Raw genomic sequence first — 22,672 nt, forward strand, 5'->3', positions numbered from 1 at the left:
ACAGTAGCCCCTTCTCTGCTGCCCTTGGTCCTTCCAGTTTTGGAAGAGAAGCCTAGACTCACATGGATTACTGTCTTCTCAGACTTACCTGAGCAGTAGTTGTGCATTATTTTTTTCTTTTGTTGAAAATATTATCCATGAAACAAAAACTAAATTTCTAGAAATGCCACAGAAGAGCCATTTTTCACTGTGACAAGGTCAGCCTATCTGCCCTTCGGTTCAGTGACTTGAGTGCGGTTTTCCTTGATGTAAAATGTGCTAAGACACCCTTACAACAAAACAAAAAAGCCCAGCATGGAGGTGTTGGTAGACTTTAAGCCATGCTACAGTTAGTGGCCAGTTTTTGCCTGGCATCTCTCTGCTTCAGACAGTCTGTCTTTATAGCAGTTTGTCAGAGGGAGAATGGTAAGGTTCAGCTTTTAAAGGAAAGGAAATTGATCTACCTTTACGTTTAGGCTGCTTTTCTTTTTCTCAGTTCTAAGAATGACTTGATTTCTCTCTCCTGTAGAAGTGCCACAGAAGGTGAAATTGGAAAAGACGTCTCCATTTCCTACAGACACTCGTGGTCTGACCACAAGCACCTTGCCCAGCCTGACACCGCGACGATTTCAGTCGTAGGCGGTCGGCACAGTCAGGTACCAGAGGCTTCCCCCCAGGTGCAGACTGGTCTTTCCTGTTGCTGAGTCACTGACCCTGATGAATTTTAACTGAAGATCAGTTCAGATGAATTTGTTCCCAAATGTGATCATTCCTAAGGACCTACTTTGTGTTTGGCATTCTGTTAGTGTCCACAAGAGAAAGGAGAGAGAGAAAGAGAAGTTTACCTTCTATTGGAAAAATTTGAACCCTTGGTTAAGTACGGAGAAATAGCAGTGTTTTAGCTAATCAAAGTAGGATTGGGGTTTTTTTGTTGTTGTTTTCTTTTTTCAGGGAAATTAGTCAAAATCTACTTAAAGGAAATACTTTCCAAAATTCTATTTTCAGTTCTGTTGTATATTGACCAACTAGTAGAGAAAACATGTAACCTTCAAATTTATTTTGGCTGTATTTATTTACATCCCTTCTTTATAATACAAAAATGCATATTGATATCATATGGGATCACTTATATGTGGAATCAGAAAAGATACAAATGAACTTATTTTCAAAACAAAAACAGACCCACAGACATAGAAAACAGACATAGAAAATAGCGGGGCAGAGAGTGGGGGGCAAATTTGGAGTTTAAGGTAACATATACATGCTATTACATGTAAAATAGGTAAACAGGGACCTACTGTAAGGAACCTGAGAAAGAACAGTTTTATATAAGTGTGTGTGTATGCGTAACTGAATCGCTTTACTGTATACTTGAAACTAACAACATCATAAATTAACTATACTTCAATTCTTTAAAATAAAAATGCATATTCAGAGTATAAATCATTTCTTCTAGCCATAAAAGTAGTCCTTCTTCAAACTGTAAATAAAGCAGTCCATGCAGACTTGTTTTTCTTACACTTCTCTCTCTAGGGCCTTGGTTGTTACCCAGTGGAGCTGGAGCGGGGCCCCCGGGGCTTTGGATTCAGCCTCAGGGGTGGGAAGGAGTACAACATGGGGCTGTTCATCCTTCGTCTTGCTGAGGATGGTCCTGCCATCAAAGACGGCAGAATTCACGTGAGTAGGCTTCTGTCTGCAACCCTTTTCTTCTGAAAATAGTTGATTAAAAGGAATGCAGAAACCTCTTGAGCCTATGAAGCAAGTCTTTCCATCATTACAACCTGAAAGGCAGATGCTTGTGATTTCATTTCCTCTTTGCAGGGTGCTCTTCTCTACTGCAGTTAGGCTGGCTGCACCAGCTTGACTTTGGTAAGAAAAAAATCAGTTTTACTTACATAGTCAACATGCAAGGGCAAAGGAATTAATAAATAAAGTATGCTTTCATCCTGGGAAAGCCAGGATGAAAAAGAATCATCTACTTCTTCCAAGAAACAAGAGTCCCAGGATTTTTCTTTCTCTCTTAGCTACTTCTAGATGTAGCCAAAAATTGACAAGCATGACTCTTCTGACCTTATTATCATTTGTAGGACTCTCTGAACCTTTGTTCATGACATTTCAGGATGGATTGTTTAATGGATCTGCAACATGATATTTTCCTCCCCTCTCCGGTTGTTACTTAGAGGAATCTTACATTGAAGATATTTGCTGGCCTCAATTTTTAAAGAAATAGTTAATTCACTGGTATTCAGATAGGTTATAAGTAAAAATTTTAAAATCTGGACAACCTTCCCCCTACCTATCGCCTCATCCATCCTTACACACCCAGAGACTGATTTTATCAGTGTATTGCTCTTGAGGGGAACTCTTGTGTTAAAAGCCTTCTGTGACTTCAAAAGAGCTTTGAACTTCCTCCTTCTACTACCGGTAGGCATCAGGAAAAGAGGAATTTTTCTTTTCCGCCTTTTTCTTTTTTAAACTAAGTAAGCTGATTAGGCAAATGACCCTCCCTCACAGATTATTAGAAGGTACATTCTAGTAACAATCAGAAAAGTCTTCTGGGTGGTTGCGGTGTCCCATTATCCATATCACTGCTCCATGCCCAGGACTCATTTTATAAACATGTATGAAGTGTTGGCTTTACCCAAGAATTTACATATGCTACTCAGTGAGTTAGGAGAAAGAGTAATCCCCCAAAACAAGATACCATCCTTTCTCTAAAGGACTAGACTTCTGTAAGTTCAAAGAAAGGTGAGTACAAGTAGAGAAAATTTCACGGAATAGGTGGCTTTGGACAGTTTGAGAGGATTTTAATAGGGAGAGAGTAAGGAGACATTCCAGGCTGAAGAAATGAGCAAAAGGAAGTCCACGTCGTATACAGGGGACTGCAAGTGGTCAAGTTCACCGAGTGTATTTAGAAAATACACAGGGGAGTAGAAGAAAGTGGGAATATGCAAGCAGATTAGTCACCAATATGTAGGCCCAAGACACTGGAAAGTCACCGCCTTTTAACACAAGAGTTCCTTTCAGAGCAATGCGATGATAAAATCAGTCTCTGGGAGTGCCGGAAGGATGAGGGGATAGCTTAGCTAAATTCAGGCGTCCAGTCGTGGTGGTGGGAGTGTAGCTTGGATGGTAATACTGCGTTGGCCAGAATGTTCTGGTTTGTTTGTGACATCTCACAGAAAAACCCAAGCAAACTTTTTGGCTGACCCAATACTTTGGATGGAAGTTACATGATGCTTGTGGGATGAACTGTTAATGAAGAGAAGACCAGTTTAGATGGCTGACAAGTATTATATGAGTGAAGGATGAAGGGAAAGAAAGAGCAAAGGATGGCTTAGAGGCTTCACCCTGTCTGCACTGTAAGAAAACCATCAGGGAGGCCAGTGGGAGAAAGAGTCTGCTGAAGACTGATGTACTAAGCTGTAGTCACGGTGAAGGACCAGCCAGTTAAGCAGGTGTAAATATTTACCGGCAGTCAGTACCAGAGGTGAAGCTCCAGGCTGTCATCTCCCAGACAGAAGTGACAACTGACGCCTTTTCCACGGGTGAGTTCACTCAAGGAGAGGATCTGGAGAGTGGTGGGCTGGGGCAGGACTCTGTATAAGGCCTGTCATTAGTGTAACTAGAGAAGGAAGAAAAGACGAGGAGAGTGAGAATGCAGAGCAGCAGAAGCAGAGCTGGAGGGTGTTGATGGCAATGAGAGGGCTGAAGGCCAGAGTCTTGGTGTGGCCAAAGCTGGGCTGCTGGCTCTTACCACAGTTCACTTTCTTCTGTGTGTTAGTCACTCAGTCGTGTCTGACTCTCTGCAACTCTGGACTAATAGCCCACCAGGCCCTTCCGTCCATGGAATTCTCCAGGCAAGAATACTGGAGTGAGTTGCCACTTCCTTCTTCAGGGGATCTTTCCGACCCAGGAATCAAACCTGGGTCTCCTGCACTGCAAGCGGCTGCTTCACCGTCCTAGCTACTAGGGAAGCCCTGGCATCTCACTTTCTTAGAGAGACAGTTAATAAAGTGGGGAGAACATGGGTTTGGAAATCAGACAGGACAAGGATCAAACTAGTTCTGCCACCTTACAGCTGTGCAGAGTTGGGTAGCATCTCTGAACCTCAGCTTCCTAACCTGCAAAACGTAGATCTACATGTGAAATACATGGCCAGGCACACTTCTCTCAAGTTTTACTGACAGTAGTTTGAGGCACTGTTTATGGGGATGGCATGTTTATTTCTGGTTTTCTTCAACTCCCTGCCTTTTTAAAAATAAGCATTTAGTTGTTTAAATCTGGAGTTAAAAAAAAAAAAAACCTCCCATTGTTTAATATCACGATCCAATTAAGCCAAAAACTAGGATATAATTGAAATACTGGTTTCAACCCTCAGATACACCAATCTCACTAAATAAAAGGCAAGCAAGGAGGCCTTCAAGGATTCAAAGTCTACTTCCAAAACATGTTATTCTTTATAATGAACAGAAGCTTTAGAATTCTATGATTAAATCAGCTTTTATATAAAAAGCTCTGAAATTTGAAAACAAAAGGAAACAAGCTATTACTGCTATGCCTGGGTTTATTCTGAACTCGAATAGGTCAGCTTTGCAGAGAATTACTTTTCTGGCTACTAAATTATCAAAATCTTGACTTGGTGTAAGGATCACGGGAGCCTTGTTGTAAAGGACAGCTTACTCGGGTGACCACTTCCCCAGAGGAGGTGCGTTTACCTGCAGCTGACACTGGCGTGTGGAGCCACCTGGGCATCCCGCCTGCCTTCCCCTCTGGCCTGGCTCCTCTTCCCCTGCATCTTTTCTGTTAGGCTGACACTGTGCTTTGTATCCTGTGCCTATTATTCCCGTACCTGCAGCACCTGAGGCAGTGCCTTGAACGTTGACAGCAGATGTGCCAGACATATTTGCTGAAAGCATAGAACGCACAGTTTATATTTCCAGATGAGAGAATTTCTTTAATATTTAACTCCCAGAACTTATCACTGGGTAGACAGGACTTACACTGTTTGCTTGTTCTTTCATAAAGTTTAATAGTGTAATTCCCTAAAACAAGAAAATGTTAACTATTGATACAGATGGAAAGATGTTGAGAGGATCTGTAAATTTTGTGGGTCTTCAGCTGGTCCTTAAACCTTATTAAGATTTAGAGAGAGTAAAAAAGGTTTTGGGCTAAGGAAATGAGAAATAACCGAATGGAAAAAGTTCATATTAGGGAATAGATGGAATATTTAACATAGAACAGAAACAGATTTAGCTAATATGAATGCTATCTTCCAGACCACGTGTATCAGTTTTAGTCTCACGGAAACTGTGAGGTAGGTGGCATCACCCCCACTTGCAGATTAAAACTGAGGCTCAGGGAGGCTTAAGTCATAGCCACAGGGGACCCAGGTCTGCTGTCGCGCAGCCGGGTCTGGGCCTTCGTGTCAGGCCACGGCTCATGTCGTTGGACTCAATTTCTTTGGGAGGCATCTAGTTTCTTAATGGGTTGCAAAATAATGTAAGCAATGTGTTAAAAATATTTTGTCATTTTAATACATTTAGTGGATGTTTTAAAAATTGAAAGACGGCCTTAAAGTGGCTTTTTAAAGAATACTTTTTTTTCCTATCCTAATTTTTTCCTCTCTTCATTTCTCTCTCCCCTCTCCTGTATCCCCCACAATTCTATTTTTCAATAATACAAAAACCTGACATTGAAGTTTTTAATCAACAGGTGTATTCCTCACTTTTTATATTCTTATCACATTAAAAAAATTAAGTAACAAACTTATAAGAATGGTTACATTTCCCTCTCAAAGATGTGATTTTTCTATCCTTAGCTTTGTATAGTCCAGTTTAGAACTTTTCCCCCTTGTGAGGGCCTCCTCTCCATTACCCTAATTTAAACACAGATGACATCTGGTGGCAAAGCTGTTCAATTACAAGTTTTATAGCAGTTTACTTATGCTGAAAGAATAAGGAATATGCAGGTTTGGACAGAGAATTTAAGCCAAATAATATAATTGAAACTAATTATAACCTCAATCATGTTTTTACAAGATGTACCCAAAGCATGCACCAAATAGTATCTACTTTTAATTTTCATTTCCCTAATTATCAGAGGAATTATTTCCCTAATTACCTGGTGCTAATTCATCATCTGTTTCCTCATGAAAATGATTTTTCTCTAATCACTTATTAAGGAAATCTGGGTACTGACTTTTTCACATATATATATATATCCTGTTCTGGATATAAGAATTTTATGAATTATGTTTATTACTTTTCTTCATCCTATTCTTATCTTTCTTTGGCTTTTTTTTCTACTTTGTATGTTAAATCCATCTGTCTTGTGAGATCTTCCATTTATCTTTTTTTTTTTTATAAATTCCAATATAACTATTCTGTAGTCTTATTAGAAAAATTTTTGCATTGTATAGAATGGGCTGCAGTCTACAGTTAAATCTTCTTCATCCTAATACACTTTAAATCTTTTTTTTTTGAAAACCAAAAAATAGATCACTTGAACATTAACATTTGTGCTTGTTGTATAACCATGTTTTTATCTCATTAAATCCTCCCCAAAACCCCAGGAGGTAGGTAGGTACAAATGTTATCCCCACCTAACAGAGAGGAAAATGAGACCACACCGCTGGGACTAGGTGGAGCCGGAAGTGAACCGCAGACATTACAATACCTCCAAAACCCAGCTTCCAAGTCACTGTGCTCTGCCCCAGCTGTGGACACAGAGATGTCCTACCCACCTTTGTTATTTAATCACTGCCTCCTCTTCTGTTATTTCTGCATTGTTTTAGTTAGCTCTTGCAAATATTTGAATTGCTTTTTGGAATTTCAGTAATTGTCCATTGGTCAGATTTTCTGTTTTGAGACCAGTACCCTTCAGTTGCTTGTCACCTTGAAACAACAGTTTAAAACTGACCATATTTTACAATCATTACCATCATTGTCTTTAAGCGGGTCCTTTGAAAAAGTTATACTTCAGTCATTTGTACTTTTCCTTTTCAAGTAACTACAGACATTTCTAGTAAATAGCAATGGTACTGGAGGCATTTTATGCCAATCTGAGCTTTTGTTTTCTAGGGAAATCACTGTACACAGAAGTCATTTAGTGTAAGCCAACAATTGGTTTTAAATAAGTATTCAGATTAGGATGCATTTTTCCAAGCTCAGTTTTCTTAGCTTTAATCTAGAAATGTTTACATAATGCCTCATATGTGTATAGGGCATAGTGGCAACACAAAGGAAGGCACGGGCAGTTCTTGGAGGCTGGGAGAGGCTTCCAAGATGAGAAGCCTCCTTCCTAGGTTTTAGGATATTCAGCTAAAGTTGGAAAGTACCCTTCACAAGCAGATTAATCAAAGGTAGCTCTGTGGGACCATGTGGGTCAGAGAGTCTTCACCTCTCCAACCACTTAAGCTTTGGTTGAAAACTTGGAATTTGATTCTTGATTTCAAGATGCCCAGATCCTGCTTACTAGGCGTATAAACTTTCATCATGTAAATAAAACCAGACATTGTCTCTTCCTGTTGCTACCACCTGTCCAACTCCTCAACTCTAGCTTTACAGCACCATGCACAAGTTAAATATTGTACAAATGAGAGCTCTTCAGCAGAGTTGGGTGGCTCTAGGGATGACAGAACAGGAGTGAAGGAGGACGTATCACTTCATTTGTTGTTTCTGTGAATATTTCCCGCCTAGGTTGGTGACCAGATTGTTGAAATCAATGGGGAACCCACACAAGGCATCACACATACTAGAGCAATTGAGCTCATTCAGGCTGGTGGAAATAAAGTTCTTCTTCTGTTGAGGCCAGGAACTGGCTTGATACCTGACCACGGTAAGTAAAGTAGCTTGCCTGTATCTGGGAGGGGGCAGCAGAAGGGAAAAAACATCTATTTGGAAGGGACAGATGTTTTACTAATAATAGCTAATTCAGAGGTAACCACAAGAACCATCTAAAGTTAGTTACATAGCATAGTTACTATAATATTACAAAATAAGTGACCTCATACAGGACTTTTATTGCAACAGAATATATGTTAAGCTACTTTCAATAGAAAACATAGTTGCTTTTGCAGAGAAATGTGCCTGGAGAAAATAAGAACATGAGAGGCAAAGGATTTTAATGTCATGAAAACCATTTGCAATCTCTTCAAATGTTACTTTTTCTCCTGTAGTAAGATGAGTTTCTTTCTTAAGGAACAGCATAGGAACCTTAGGCTTTTCTGGTCATTCGTCAAAAACAAGTTACCTATGGCGCTACCTGGAGACAAAGATATGGACCTGGGACCATTTCTGTAGTCCTGTACTGATATTAAACTCCCTTGGGTTCACTGTATGTTTCTGAAATATCACAGTTTTAGAAAATCACCATTTTTCTGCTGAGTGCACTAGTTGACAGTACCACACCACTTAGTCCTTGTCCCTTCCAGCTTCCTTCCTTCCCCCTGTAGAACTTTTGTGGGTGAAGTGTAGACATCATCTCCTATAGGCCCCTTTCAGTCTATAATTCTCTGACTGTATTACCTTCCATCATCTGCTTGTAAATCATGCGTCCCCAGTGGCAGCTTTGCTAACTGCGCTGTGATGTATTTTTTTACACAGTCCTAGGCTTTCTCTCTTCCTTCTTCAGGTTTGGCTCCTTCCGGTCTGTGCTCCTACGTGAAACCTGAGCAACATTAAGGCTTTCAGGGCTTTTCTTGGTCTTTCCTTAAAAAGATTTGGTAAATTTGCATGTCTTGTAAATCACTTCCTCCTTTTTTTTTTTCTTTTTAATTAAAAATGATGCTATTAAATACATCTACTTCTATCTTCTGCACTTTTCAGTTTCCTTTTGACATTAAATTTAACAGCTTAATGCAAGAGAATTATTTACAAATGCCCATGAACTCCATTCTGGTTACCATAGTTTGGTTTCCTTTATTAGTGGATTTTGGCAAATCTTTAAGCTATATCCATCAATAATAGCTAAATTAGTAAGCTGCTTGGACCAGATAATTTGGTCCAATTTTATTAGTTATTTCTTTTAAGCTTTTTATTGGGCTTTTACTACTTATAAAGAATTTACACATCATATATTATCACGCTTATGAAAAGTAATTAGAAAAACGAATGCTATTACTTTATATATAAGAAACAACCTACCTTTCATGTACAAGTACAGTTGTCTGTATACATCTGCCTTTATAGAGAGAGATATACATGAACTTTATAAAATACTTAGTCTGTTTAAGCAGTCAGTAAAATTCAAATGGCTATCAAAGTTCAAAACTTAATTGTTCCTATTCATAATTCTAAAATTTAATAATGTTCCTCTCAAAATCACTTTTTTAGGTGATTGGGATATCAACAACCCTACATCTTCCAATGTGATTGGTGATGAACAGTCACCGTGCCGCCCATCTTCACACTCTGCTCCCATATTTGAAGAGTCTCATGTGCCAGTGACTGAAGAATCATTGACGAAAGTCCAGATATGTGAAAAGGCAGAAGAATTAAAGGACACTGTGCCTGAAAAGAAAAGCACTTTAAATGAAAATCAGTCTGATATAAAACATAAGTCTCTTCTTCATAAAAATGTGAATAAAAGGGACCCACCCAACAGTCATGGGCATGGTGATAAGAAAAATCTCCTGAAAGCAGGAAATGGCATCACACCAAGAGGCAGGTCTGCCAGTCCCAAGAAGTCAGCCAATCCATATCCGGAAGAACATGCAGAAAAGATTCCCAGCCCTCTAAAAAATGACCCCAAAAGAAGACCCAGAGATCGCTCACTCAGCCCCAGGAAAGGCGAGAATAAAAGCAGTCAGCTCGGCGTCGGGACAGCTTCTGGACAGGATCATTGCGGAAAAAGCAGGGGACGGTCTTCAAGCCCAAAGAAGCAGCAAAAAACTGAAGGCAGCAAAGACCAGTCAAATGCGAGTCGAAGAGCAGGGGGCCATGCTAGCGACAATGCTGAGCAGATCTCAGATGCAAAAGAAAGATCAGGTGTTTTCGGGAGAGATGCAAATCAGAGTCAGCCTGGAAAAAACAGAACCAGGTCTCCAGAGAAAAAAAGCAAGCGAGTGGATGAAAGGTCTCTTCCATCCAAAAAGACTAACAACATTACTAGTAGGGCAATACCAGAAAATGAAAAAGGCAAGAAAGCAACTTCCGGACAGATAAGTTCTAGTAAAGATAAAACAGGAGAAAATGTCAGAATATCAGAGAAGAAGCTAAAGCAGGAACCTGACGAAAGAATGGTTTTAAGCAAAACGGAAGATCACAAAAGAAAAGAGCTTGAGGCGGCTGACAAAAGCAAAGAGAGCAGAGGGTTCAAACCTGAAAGTGGTTCTCCCGCTAGGAAAACAGCAATAACTCCAGGACCCTGGAAGGTACCAAGTGCGAGCAGAGCCACAGGCGCCCCTGGTGTGGCTGAGAAGCGGCTGTGACCTTTAGTACAAAACAAAGAAAAACAAGTTGCAATCTTTTCTTAGAACAAAGCAGCATTTCCCGCCACCCCCACCAAAATCTATTTTTCCAGAAATTCTGAAACACATATAAGGCATTTTAATTTGAGCATCAGGTTACCTACGCTGCATGAAGGGCCTGTAGAATTGCTAAGAGCCCACTGTCCCCCTTTGCGCTCAGGAGGGAGCTGAATCCCAGTGCTCATCGGACATGCCCTGCTCAGGATACCCAGCTCGTCCTCATGAGTGTCTGAACAAATGACATGTTGACATTCATAACGTGGTTACAACTCATTTTATATTTGTGCCAGTTATCTACTGTATCATGTCTATTTTATCCTTCTCACTCAGCTATTTCCACAGTAATGAAAAAAGTAGGTTTGGCTCGGAAGTTGATATTCTCAATAGCATGTTGCATGTTTACAGACAGAAATATTTGAGCCCTTGCAGAAGAAGAGATTGTTAACTCATTATTAAAGATGGCAGTTAACTCATTATTAAAAATGGCAGTTACCTTTCCTAACAGCTACTGATGATGTCCCCATTTAAGAATAAAACTCCCAAATATCACTACTGGAAAGAAAAAAAAAATGTAGTCAAATACTGACTTTATGATTTTGTTTATTGTAATTCAGCTGGGTAAGGCATTTAAGTAACTTAGAGGGGTTACTTACAGATGAATGTTCAAATGAGAAAGTACTTAAGAGCTCACCTCCTGCTGTGTTATCCAACCCTAATTGATAAACCATCTCAGTTCACCCTTCTATTTGTTACTTTATTATGAAACCACCAGGAGGTATGTAGAAATATCACTTATTCCTATTTGCAATTTCTGAAATCCAAATTTGTGTTTCTGGATATTTTGATTGAACTATTAATGCTAAGTCATTTAGTCATTATAACATAATATATATTTGAAGAGAGACTTAAATCACAAGTTTCACAGTCCGTTGCCAGATGAAGGACCATCTGGCAGCAGCTGTATGAGTTCAGGTGTATAGAAGCAGAACTTACCTGAGACGAGCTCAGCAACAAAGGGCAAACGTGGTGGTAGACATTACGAGATCTTATTTAATTTCTAGCTATATTAACTTATTTAAACACAGAAGAGTAAACGTCTGCTTAGCTTGTACAAATTTTCAGAATTCTTTTTTAAGGTCTAACTAAAGATGCTTATTGGAAGGTGGTTAACAGTTTTTAGCTCCATAAAACAGATCCGGGTTTTTCAGCCCCCAAAACTAGCATTCAGTAGCATCTATAAATAAAGGAACATTCTCAGAATAAAATCATTTTCTGGAGTATTTGAACGCTGTTCACCCTCAGTTCATCTTGTTATTGTGAAACACATCATGTTCAGGTCCCTCCCTCTCAGAATCTGACTGTGAAATTCTTTAATGTAACAACTGAAGCCCCTGTAGATAAGACATTCTTCCCAGAGTGAGATTTTTTGAAACCCCCTTTTCATCCAGAACTATATTTACCTACCTATTGTAACTACTTGAATAGAGACAAATTAGAAGGCTTGATACATGCTAAGAATTTAGTACCACAGAAATGATTTATTTTCCCTATAGTCCACAATTAGTGATAAAAATCCTATTTTTATTGTTAACTGTGACATAACTTTGGCGTCATCTGTTGTCAGTTTGATGTGGCTCTTTCCTAAGTAACCGGTCACTGTACTGATTCTGTACTGACTTAGCAATGTGGCCTTGGAATGCTAGGCAAAATATGGATGTACTGGTTGTAAATGTTTATATATTGTACAGTACCTTTATATATACACTTGAGGTTCTGATTAGAGAAAGAGATCTGTAAATCGCTCGTTATTTTTTATATAGATATTAAAAAAACAAAAATCAGTTCATGACTTGCATTTCTTTTTACTGTTTTTCTGCTTGTGGAGCTAATTCTCATCATGGTCTGAGTCCTCAGATTTTTCTCCCTGTGAGTAACAAACGTTCAAAGTCCTACAATCAGGCAGACTCTTACAATGATGACTTTACTTATCTATAAATACACTTAAAGTTTAGAATTAGTTTGAGTTGAATATCATTATACCTACTTCATACCTTTCATTGTAAGGAAAATAGTTTTGTGTAAATAATTTGTTACCCCGCCCCCAATTCTTTCTTACACTGTCAGGGAGAGAAAAGTACTTATGTTATTAGAAATTATTAGACATTTCTAATGGATATAGCAATGTAAGTCCAGTTACCACAAATGCTATTTCATCAGGTTGTGTGGCATTTCACATGATTTTTAAATCATTTTGTTTACCACAGGTTGTACTTACTTATACAGTGAAGTGTTTTGACTTGACTTCACTGAAATTCTTGATATGAATAATGCCTAAAACCTAGTTTAAGAACATGGTTAACTGAATACTCTTGAGGAGAAAAATCAATTCCTGAACCTACCATTGCATCAACTCATACTGAAAATAGACCCTAAACCTCTGGCTTCCAGGCTCCATCATGGAGATGTGTGTCTTGGCAAAGCCCACAGAGTGGCACCGAAACCATTTGCTGTTTTAGTGGACTGACCACAGCAGCACAGATGCTCTGGGGTGCCATCACACTGTCTTCCTAGAGAAGTCAGTAACAGCCTGTAACACTGTTGTCTTCTAACTCACATCAAATTTTTTGGACCAAGTAGCCTCTGCACAGACTCAACTCCTGTGTCCAAGACTTCTTAAATAGAAAAGCATGTGATTTTTTTATTTCTACATGAGCACATCTTGATCATTTCCTTTTTTAATAGTCAGATGTTTTCATGTAGAAAGTCAAATGCTTTTCAACATGGATTAATGAAGAGTTTCATGGTTACTGTGTCCAACATTCAAAAAGAATGGGGTTTTAAGAAAGCAAGGAATACCCAAATTAAACTGTGTGACAGTCTTAACTACTGACCTCCACAGAGATGTGCTTAGGCTGAAGTCTGGTCCAGAGTGAGCTCCGAGAACTAAGGAACACTGGTGTAAACAGACTTCAGTCACAAAATGTGATGATTCAGTTTGGCATGAAGAATTCATCAGAGCAACTTCTTACATCATCCTGGCATGCTCCAGTGCTGAGAACTGCTTGTACTTTTAAACAGTAACATATTTACTTATTTAGGCAGCTCTTTTATTTTTCATGCTATTAAGGTTTATGAGCAGTACAACGACTGGTTAATGCACAGCATAATTATGACATCAACTCTATAATCTTTGCTTCAGTTAACTGAATTAGTTTTAAGATATTCACTAACTTGGATATGTTTTCAATGTTTCAGTGCAAGTAGAACCTTAAGTGTAAGAGAGGAGTATGAAGGCTTATGAAGAGTAGAATTTATCTGCTAAAGAACTCTGAACCTTTCTCATATATACATTAAAACACAAAAGCATAGCCAAGTGCTTTAATTTAACCTGAACCTATATTTTTCCAAAGAATCTTGTGGGTATTTGTCTATTATACAATGTTTGTATTAAAGCCAAGTGAACTATTAGTGAAAACACAAGTCAAGAGGCTTATTTTGTCCTTAATATAAAACAGTAATTGTTACCTTGAGTAATACCTTATTACAGCATATAGGCGCAGGATGTACTGCAGGAAAGGTATGGAATTATTGCACATTTGTGAAATTCAAACTTCACTATTCAAGATGCACACCAATAACTGCAAGAAGCAAAGGATTACTTTAAATGACCAAACTAGTCAATACCTGCATAGACAAGATTAAGCTTAACAAATTTTGTTGTTCAGTTATTCAGTCGTGTCCGACTCTCTGACCCCATGGACAGCAGCACACCAAGCCTCCCTGCCCCTCACCATCTCCTGGAGTTTACTTCTTGATAATGAATTTACTTCCTGATAATCCCAAGTCATACACTATATTTGGAGAATTAGACCCATTTGCCCCATTAGAGTGTGTACATCTAAGACATTTCTAAAATGAATCTAATTTATTAATTTGAAAGTTGTTTGTGGAGTGCACAGGTTCGCTGACCTCTAGCCGCGTGCTTAGTCATTTTAGTCGTGACCAACCTTTTGTGACCCTATAGACTGTAGTCCACCAAGCTCCTCTGTCCATGGAATTTTCCAGGTAAGAATACTGGAGTGGGTTTCCATGCCCTCCTCCAGGGGACTTTCCTGACCCAGGATCAAACCAACATCTCTTATGTCTCCTGCATTGGGAGGTGGGCTCTTTACCAGTAGCAGCACCTGGGAAGCCCCACCTCTAGATACAATGAACCAAAAACAGACCTGCCCATAACCTTTACTTTGTAGGACAGCCTGGTATTTAGAATTTTTCTACTTGTCTCTGAAAGTCAGGAAAACCATACCCCAATTAAGAAAGTATCTGGTTATTCAGCTTTTCAAGGTTGTTGTATTATACATGAAGCATAATGTGCAGATTTAGGGAGTTTGAAGTTACCCCTCCATGGCAATTTTAGGAGAGACTCTTTCCCAAAACAAACTATAAAAGTAAGTGAACAGGTATTTCCCTTATCCATCTATAGTTATTAATATTTCAATCAAATGTATGAATGGCATAATCTAGTTGTTTTTACATCTCAGTTTAATTTCTCAGTAACAGGTAAATGTTAAAGTATGATTCCTTTTGGTGGATCAAAAGTCCAAGTTTCTAGAAATTACCATATAGGAATTAATGAAGCACAAAGAGCACAACTCTTCCATCCTAACAGAAAAAAACGAACAAAAATTACGTCTATTCATCCTACACATTTACATTATATACCTATTATGGGGTCAGGTACTCTCCTGCATTCTGGGGACCTAGGAGTGAAAAACAACAAAAAATCCCTGCCTTAAGGGACTTACACCGAATGGAGAAGGACAGAAACAAGGGGCAAAAGGTAAACAAAATAATCAGATTTTGATAAGTGCCATGAAGAATGGACAGAGCTGTATACCTGATAACAAGGGTAAGATGGGGAACTACTTTAACAAGAGAAGGTCCTGCTAAGGAACTGACAGCTGAGAAGCCATTTAGGGGAGAACTTAAGAAAGCATGTTCCAGGCACAGTCTGAAACAAGAAAGAACTCAGTGTACTGAAGGAACATAGGGAGTGTGCCTGTCAGACACTGAGGAGGTGAAGCTGGAAAGGGAGGCAGGCCTGAAATGAAGGGGCTTGGAGGCCAGTACAGGAAAGCCAGGAAGAGTTTAAGTAGGACTGATCAAGTCTCCATATTTCTAAGCTCATTCACATTAGAGAACCAACTGTAGGAGGCAAGAATGGGAAGGGAACATAGTAATCCAGGTGACCACGAAGAATGCTTAGTCTATTAGCTATGAAAATACAGAATCGGCATGACCGGGTGGTAGATTAGATATGAAGGGAAAGAGAGGAACCAAGAATAAACCCTAACTCTTTGACTTGAGCAATTAAGTAAACTTTGTTCCATTTACTAAGGTGGGGAAAACATTTACTCTCCCACCTTAGACAACTTAAAAAAAAAAAAGGAAAAATACACATGAAAAAAATGAGTGTTAGATGATGGACAAGAGACAGTAAGAGGTTAATGGAATTAAATGAGGTGAGCCCCATGACTACCCCAGATTACTTGAAGGCAGTTTCCAGGCTTCAGTGCAGGAAGGGGAACCCAAACCCAAACAAGCAGTCCTGCTGAGTTGAGGTGACAGTTAAGAATTTGGGGAGGCCAGAACAGCTAGAAATAGCAGGCAGAGTACCAGAGAGAAGACAGCTGCAGAGGAGAGGTCAAAAAAATGTGCTGAGAGTTCAAGTCTTCAGGTGAGTAGGCATCAGCACAAGGAAATACTCAGCAGGGAAGGACCACCAAAAATAATCACGCCAAAAATTCTTGAGCTGGGAATAGTTCATGTTCCTACAGTCAAACTGAGAAAACCCCATCACGAAGAGGGCAACATGTAGAGTGCTCAGAAAGATATTGCATCAGTTGTGGAAAAAAGCACGTGGTTTAAGGCTGAAACAATGTGGTCCACTGGAGAAGGGAATAGCAAACCACTTCAGTATTCTTGCCTTGAGAACCCCAGGAACAGTATGAAAAAGCAAAATGATAGGATACTGAAAGAGGAACTCCCCAGGTTAGTAGGTGCCCAATATGCTACTGGAGATCAGTGGAGAAATAACTCCAGAAAGAATGAAGGGATGGAGCCAAAGCAAAAACAATACCCAGCTGTGGATGTGACTGGTGATAGAAGCAGGGTCCGATGCTGTAAAGAGCAATATTGCATAGGAACCTGGAATGTCAGGTCCATGAATCAAGGCAAATTGGAAGTGGTCAAACAGGAGATGGCAAGAGTGAACGTCAACATTCTAGGAATCAGTGAACTAAAATGGACTGGAATGGGTGAATTTAACTCAGATGACCATTATATCTACTACTGCGGGCAGGAATCCCTCAGAAGAAATGGAGCAGCCATCATGGTCAATAAGAGTCTGAAATGCAGCACTTGGTTGCAATCTCAAAAATGACAGAATGATCTCTGTTCGTTTCCAAGGCAAACCATTCGATATCACAGGAATCCAAGTCTATGCCCCAATCAGTAATGCTGAAGAAGCTGAAGTTGAATGGTCCTACGAAGACCTACAAGACCTTTTAGAACTAATACCCCCCAAAAGATGTCTTTTTCATTATAGGGGACTGGAATGCTAAAGTAGGAAGTCAAGAAACACCTGGAGTAACAGGCAAATTTGGCCTTGGAATGCGGAATGAAGCAGGGCAAAGACTAATAGAGTTTTGCCAAGAAAATGCACTGGTCATAGCAAACACCCTCCTCCAACAACAAAAGAGAACACTCTACACATGGACATCACCAGATGGTCAACACTGAAATCAGATTGATTATATTATTTGCAGCCAAAGATGCAGAAGCTCTATACAGTCAGCAAAAACAAGACCAGGAGCTGACTGTGGCTCAGATCATGAACTCCTTATTGCCAAATTCAGACTGAAATTGAAGAAAGTAGGGAAAACCATCAGACCATTCAGGTATGACCTAAACCAAATCCCTTATGATTATACAGTGGAAGTGAGAAATAGATTTAAGGGACTAGATCTGATTAGAAAGAGTGCCTGATGAACTATGGAATGAGGTTCGTGACATTGTACAGGAGACAGGGATCAAGACCATCCCCATGGAAAAGAAATGCAAAAAAGCAAAATGGCCATCTGAGGAGGCCTTACAAATAGCTGTGAAAAGAAGGGAAGCAAAAAGCAAAGGAGAAAAGGAAAGATGAAAGTATCTGAATGCAGAGTTCCAAAGAATAGCAAGAAGAGAAAAGAAAGCCTTCCTCAGCGATCAATACAAAGAAATAGAGGAAAACAACAGAATGGGAAAGATTAGAGATCTCTTCAAGAAAATTAGAGATACCAAGGTAACATTTCATGCAAAGATGGGCTCGATAAAAAAGGACAGAAATGGTATGGACCTAAGAGAAGCAGAAGATATTGAGAAGAGATGGCAAGAATACACAGAAGAACTGTACAAAAAAGATCTTCATGACCAAGATAATCACAATGGTGTGATCACTCACCTAGAGCCAGACATCCTGGAATGTGAAGTCAAGTGGGCCTTAGAAAACATCACTACAAACAAAGCTAGTGGAGGTGATGGAATTCCAGTTGAGCTGTTTCAAATCCTGGAAGATGACGCTGTGGAAGTGCTGCACTCAATATGCCAACAAATTTGGAAAACTCAGCAGTGGCCACAAGACTGGAAAAGGTCAGTTTTCATTCCAATTCCAAAGAAAGGCAATGCCAAAGAATGCTCAAACTACCACACAATTGCACTCATGGGCTACCCTGGTGGCTCAGAGGTTAAAGCGTCTGCCTGCAACGTGGGAGACCTGGGTTCGATCCCTGGGTTGGGAAGATCCCCTGGAGAAGGAAATGGCAACCCACTCCAGTATTCTTGCCTGGAGAATCCCATGGATGGAAGAGCCTGGTGGGCTACAGTCCATGGGGTCACAAAGAGTCGGACACAACTGAGTGACTTCACTCACTCACATGCTAGTAAAGCAAAGCTCAAAATTCACCAAGCCAGGCTTAAGCAATATGTGAACCATGAACTTCCAGATGTTCAAGCTGGTTTTAGAAAAGGCAGAACTAGAGATCAAATTGCCAACATCCACTGGATCATGGAAAAAGCAAGAGAGTTCCAGAAAAACATCTATTTCTGCTTTATTGACTGTGCCAAAGCCTTTGACTGTCTGGATCACAATAAACTGTGGAAAATTCTGAAAGAGATGGGAATACCAGACCACCTGACCTGCCTCTTGAGAAACCTGTATGCAGGTCAGGGAGCAACAGTTAGAACTGGACATGGAACAACAGACTGGTTCCAAATAGGAAAAGGAGTACGTCAAGGCTGTATATTGCCACCCCGCTTATTTAACTTATATGCAGAGTACATCATGAGAAATGCTGGGCTGGAAGAAGCACAAGCTGGAATCAAGATTGCTGGGGGAAATATCAATAACCTCAGATATGCAGATGACACCACCCTTTTGGCAGAAAGTGAAGAGGAACTAAAAAGCCTCTTGAAAGTGAAAGAGGAGAGTGAAAAAGTTGGCTTAAAGCTCAACATTCAGAAAACCAAGATCATGGCATCTGGTCCCATCACTTCATGGGAAATAGATGGGAAAACAGTGAAAACAGTGTCAGACTTTATTTTTGGGGGCTCCAAAAATCACTGCAGATGGTGATTGCAGCCATGAAATTAAGATGCTTACTCCTTGGAAGAAAAGTCATGACCAACCTAGATAGCATATTCAAAAGCAGAGACATTACTTTGCCGACTAAGGTCTGTCTAGTCAAGGCTGTGGTTTTTCCTGTGGTCATGTATGGATGTGAGAGTTGGACTGTGAAGAAAGCTGAGTGCCAAAGAATTGATGCTTTTGAACTGTGGTGTTGGAGAAGACTCTTGAGAGTCCCTTGGACTGCAAGGAGACCCAACCAGTCCATTCTGAAGGAGATCAGCCCTGGAATTTCTTTGGAGGGACTGATGCTAAAGCTGAAACTCTAGTACTTTGGCCACCTCATGTGAAGAGTTGACTCATTGGAAAAGACTCTGATGCTGGGAGGGATTGGGGGCAGGAGGAGAAGGGGACAACAGAGAATGAGATGGCTGGATGGCATCACTGACTCGATGGACATGAGTTTGGGTGAACTCCAGGAGTTGGTGATGGACAGGGAGGCCTGGCGTGCTGCAATTCATGGGGTAGCAAAGAGTCGGACATGACTGAGTGACTGAACTGAACTGAACTGGCCCTCCTAACAAAAGCTTTTAAAGCAAGCCTTAAAATGATCAAACTGTTTGATTAATTTAACTCTATTCTAAACAAAGCTCAAGAATAAAGAAGGCACACACACAAAACCCCAACACCCAACAATGTTAAAATTCACATCCAATAAGAAATTACTAAGCATGTAAAAAAGCAGGAAAAATGACCCAACATGAGAAGAAAACTTAATTTTAAAAAAACACAGAATGACATAGATGATAGCTGTTTTAATGTTATTTACTTTTTCTATTATAAATGTTATGAAAACAATGTAGGAAAAAAACAATGTAGAGAAAAGAAAGAGCATATTAAAGACAGACATAACAGACAGATATGAAAACAAAAGAGCAGTATCAAACTTCTGCAGACAAAATACACCACATAAGATTAACAGCAAAATTGGAACAGATTATTGAAGGCACAGCAACAGAAACTATCCAAAATTGAAGACAGAAGACTGGGACAATATGTAGAGCATCAGTAAGCTGCAGGACAACCTCAAGCAGCCTGACACATCTGTGAGGTGGAAGCTCAGAAGCAGGTGGGAGAACGGGGTGCAGATACACTTCAATAACACAGCAACCTAGCCTGGTGTTCTGTGATGACCTGGAGGGGTGGGGAGAGGAAAGGGACATACATGTATGACAGATTCACTCTGTTATATAGCAGAGACCAGCATAAAATTGTAAAGCAATTTTCCACCAATTAAAAAATAAGTTTTTCTAAAAAAACAGCTAAAAATTTCCCAAATTTTATGAGAACTATAAATCAAGAGACCCAATAAGTGCAACAAATCCCAAGCACACACACACACATTAAAAAAAAACTACAGCAATACACATTATAACAGCACAAATTCAATGAAAAAGATAAAAACCTTAAAAGTAGCCAGAGTTTGAAAAACAGAGACATTATACACAGAAGACCAAAGATGAGAATGACAACAGACGTCTTGTCAGAAGCAATGCAACTCAGGAGGCAGTGGAGTAACAACATTTCTAAAACTGGGATTTTATGCCCAGCAAAAACCTTTCAAACATAAAGATTCAAAAATATTTCTCAACAAGGAAGGCCTGCTGCTGCTGCTGCTAAGTCGCTTCAGTCGTGTCCGACTCTGTGCGACCCCACAGACGGCAGCCCACCAGGCTCCCCCGTCCCTGGGATTCTCAAGGCAAGAACATTGGAGTGGGTTGCTATTTCCTTCTCCAATGAATGAAAGTGAAAAGTGAAAGTGAAGTCGCTCAATCGTGTCCGACTCTTAGTGACCCCATGGACTGCAGCCTACCAGGCTCCTCCATCCATGGGATTTTCCACGCAAGAGTACTGGAGTGTGATGCCATTGCCTTCTCCAAAGGAAGGCCTATACCTTGCTAAAAAGATTTCAGATTTTTACATTCAAAGAAATACTAAGCCATTAGTAGATTCTAAATGATAAGACTTGCATTTCAAAAATTACACATTAGTTTTTGAGATGAATAGGTGGGTATGGGAAAGAGGGATGCCATGTATATTGAAGAGCAGAAAAGCAGAATCCTGTTCAAAAACAGAAGATATTAACTCAGATGAGGGTGGTAAAAATGGGGATGGAAAAGAATGGACTGATTAGAAAAACATCTAAAAGATAATTATTCAAAGACTTGGTGATTGGATGTGAGGTATGAGAAAGGCAAGAGTCAAAAATGATTGCCAGGACTTCCCTAGTGGTCCAGTGGTTAAGAATACACCTTCCAATGTACGGGATGTGGTTTCGATCCCTGGGCAGGAAACGAAGATCCCAAGTGCCACGGGGCAACTAAGCCCTTGCACTGAGACCACTGAGCCCAGGTGCTCTAGAGACCACAGCGAGACAGGCTGCAAGCGGCAGCCAGAGGAAGCCGCACGCCGCGACGAGAGGACACTGGAGCGCTGCAATGGAGAGCCTGCGTGCCACAGTGAGGGCCCAGCGCAGACAGAAAAGCGATTTTCAGGTTTCTGACATGAGCAAGTACACATACAGAAAAATTTACCCACCTGAAAAATCACTTAAACCAATTATAAACCATCAGAACCACAACTGAAACAACCCACAGGAGTAAACAGTTCTAAATACTGCATTTAAACTAAAGAATTCAACGTGTAAAAAATTCAAATAGAAATAGAACAGTGTTTTTGTGGGAGAAAAAAGATAAAGGCATCCGCTTTCTTCACCTGAAATCTGCACAGGGCTGCTCAATCTTGGCTTCGAGATAATCGTTCTTGTTCCTTATGATTTCTATTGAGTCACCTGTCAAAACACTGAAGTGCCTTTACAGATCAGTTCCTTCCAAAGGTAAATCACTATAAAGGGGTTTTACTTTAAAAAAAGAAAATTGTAACTCTCATGCAGTATTTAGAATGGCTGCAAACTTTTGGTAATCCACTTCTAGTTCAGTTATCTTGCCCTCTATGTTTCTATCTTCACAGTTAGGAAATCTGTCAGCAAAAGATTTTTAAAGGGTTTTAAACAGTAATTACAAATGGTTAGTGTGGGTTTACCAAGGGTTAAGTACTTCATGCTAAGTACCTTACATGATAACCTCATTTGACCTTAACAACCCTATTAGGTAGTTATTATCCCCATTACACAGGTAAGAAATTGAGGTGCAACAATGTTAAGTAACTTGCCTTGGACTATGAAGCTAATGTGTAGCATAGCCAAGGATATAAATCCAGAAAGGTCTGAACTCAATCCCTGGATTCGAGAAATTCATCTTTAAACCTAAAAAATCTTCCTGCCATATAAGGGTATGTATAAATGATACACTGATTTTGCATGGACATACTTCACATGTAATAAAAAAGCTTCTTAATTATTCCCATTCAAATATTCACAAGGTCTTGTCATTAAGATCTGTGTGCTTTCTATTTGCCTCAAGAGATTCTTCAAAGTGGGTAACTTAATGAGCAGGAATTACATGGAGATTATTAGTTTTCATTAACATCTGTGTATG

General features: G+C 39.8%; 2 protein-coding genes across 9 annotated transcripts in view; one reads left to right on the forward strand and one right to left on the reverse strand.

The window, feature by feature from the left end:
• Positions 1–12,291, forward strand: part of MAGI3 (membrane associated guanylate kinase, WW and PDZ domain containing 3) — a 241,871-nt gene extending 229,580 nt beyond the window's left edge. Inside the window, exons 18-22 of one of the 2 annotated variants that reach the window (XM_069600979.1) lie at positions 509–635; positions 1,513–1,656; positions 7,680–7,818; positions 8,614–8,704; positions 9,315–12,291. In XM_069600979.1, coding sequence (XP_069457080.1) covers positions 509–635; positions 1,513–1,656; positions 7,680–7,818; positions 8,614–8,663 — 460 coding nt within the window. In that variant the 3' untranslated portion in view covers positions 8,664–8,704; positions 9,315–12,291. The remainder of the gene's footprint in view (positions 1–508; positions 636–1,512; positions 1,657–7,679; positions 7,819–8,613; positions 8,705–9,314) is intronic. The other variant, XM_069600968.1, reaches the window with a different exon arrangement.
• The window catches only part of PHTF1 (putative homeodomain transcription factor 1), an 87,128-nt gene continuing 72,332 nt past the window's right edge, over positions 7,877–22,672 (reverse strand). For 2 of the 7 annotated variants that reach the window (XR_011259253.1, XR_011259242.1), the window contains 5 exons: positions 21,891–21,977; positions 13,976–14,088; positions 13,342–13,517; positions 10,302–10,412; positions 7,877–9,491 (listed from right to left, as the gene is read on the reverse strand). The gene's annotated coding sequence lies outside the window, so the exon portion shown is untranslated. The remainder of the gene's footprint in view (positions 9,492–10,301; positions 10,413–13,341; positions 13,518–13,975; positions 14,089–21,890; positions 21,978–22,672) is intronic. The other 5 variants (XR_011259252.1, XR_011259244.1, XR_011259245.1 and 2 more) reach the window with 4 other exon arrangements.

The sequence above is a fragment of the Ovis canadensis genome, chromosome 1, assembly GCF_042477335.2.
Source record: "Ovis canadensis isolate MfBH-ARS-UI-01 breed Bighorn chromosome 1, ARS-UI_OviCan_v2, whole genome shotgun sequence".
NCBI classification, from domain to species: Eukaryota; Metazoa; Chordata; class Mammalia; order Artiodactyla; family Bovidae; genus Ovis; species Ovis canadensis.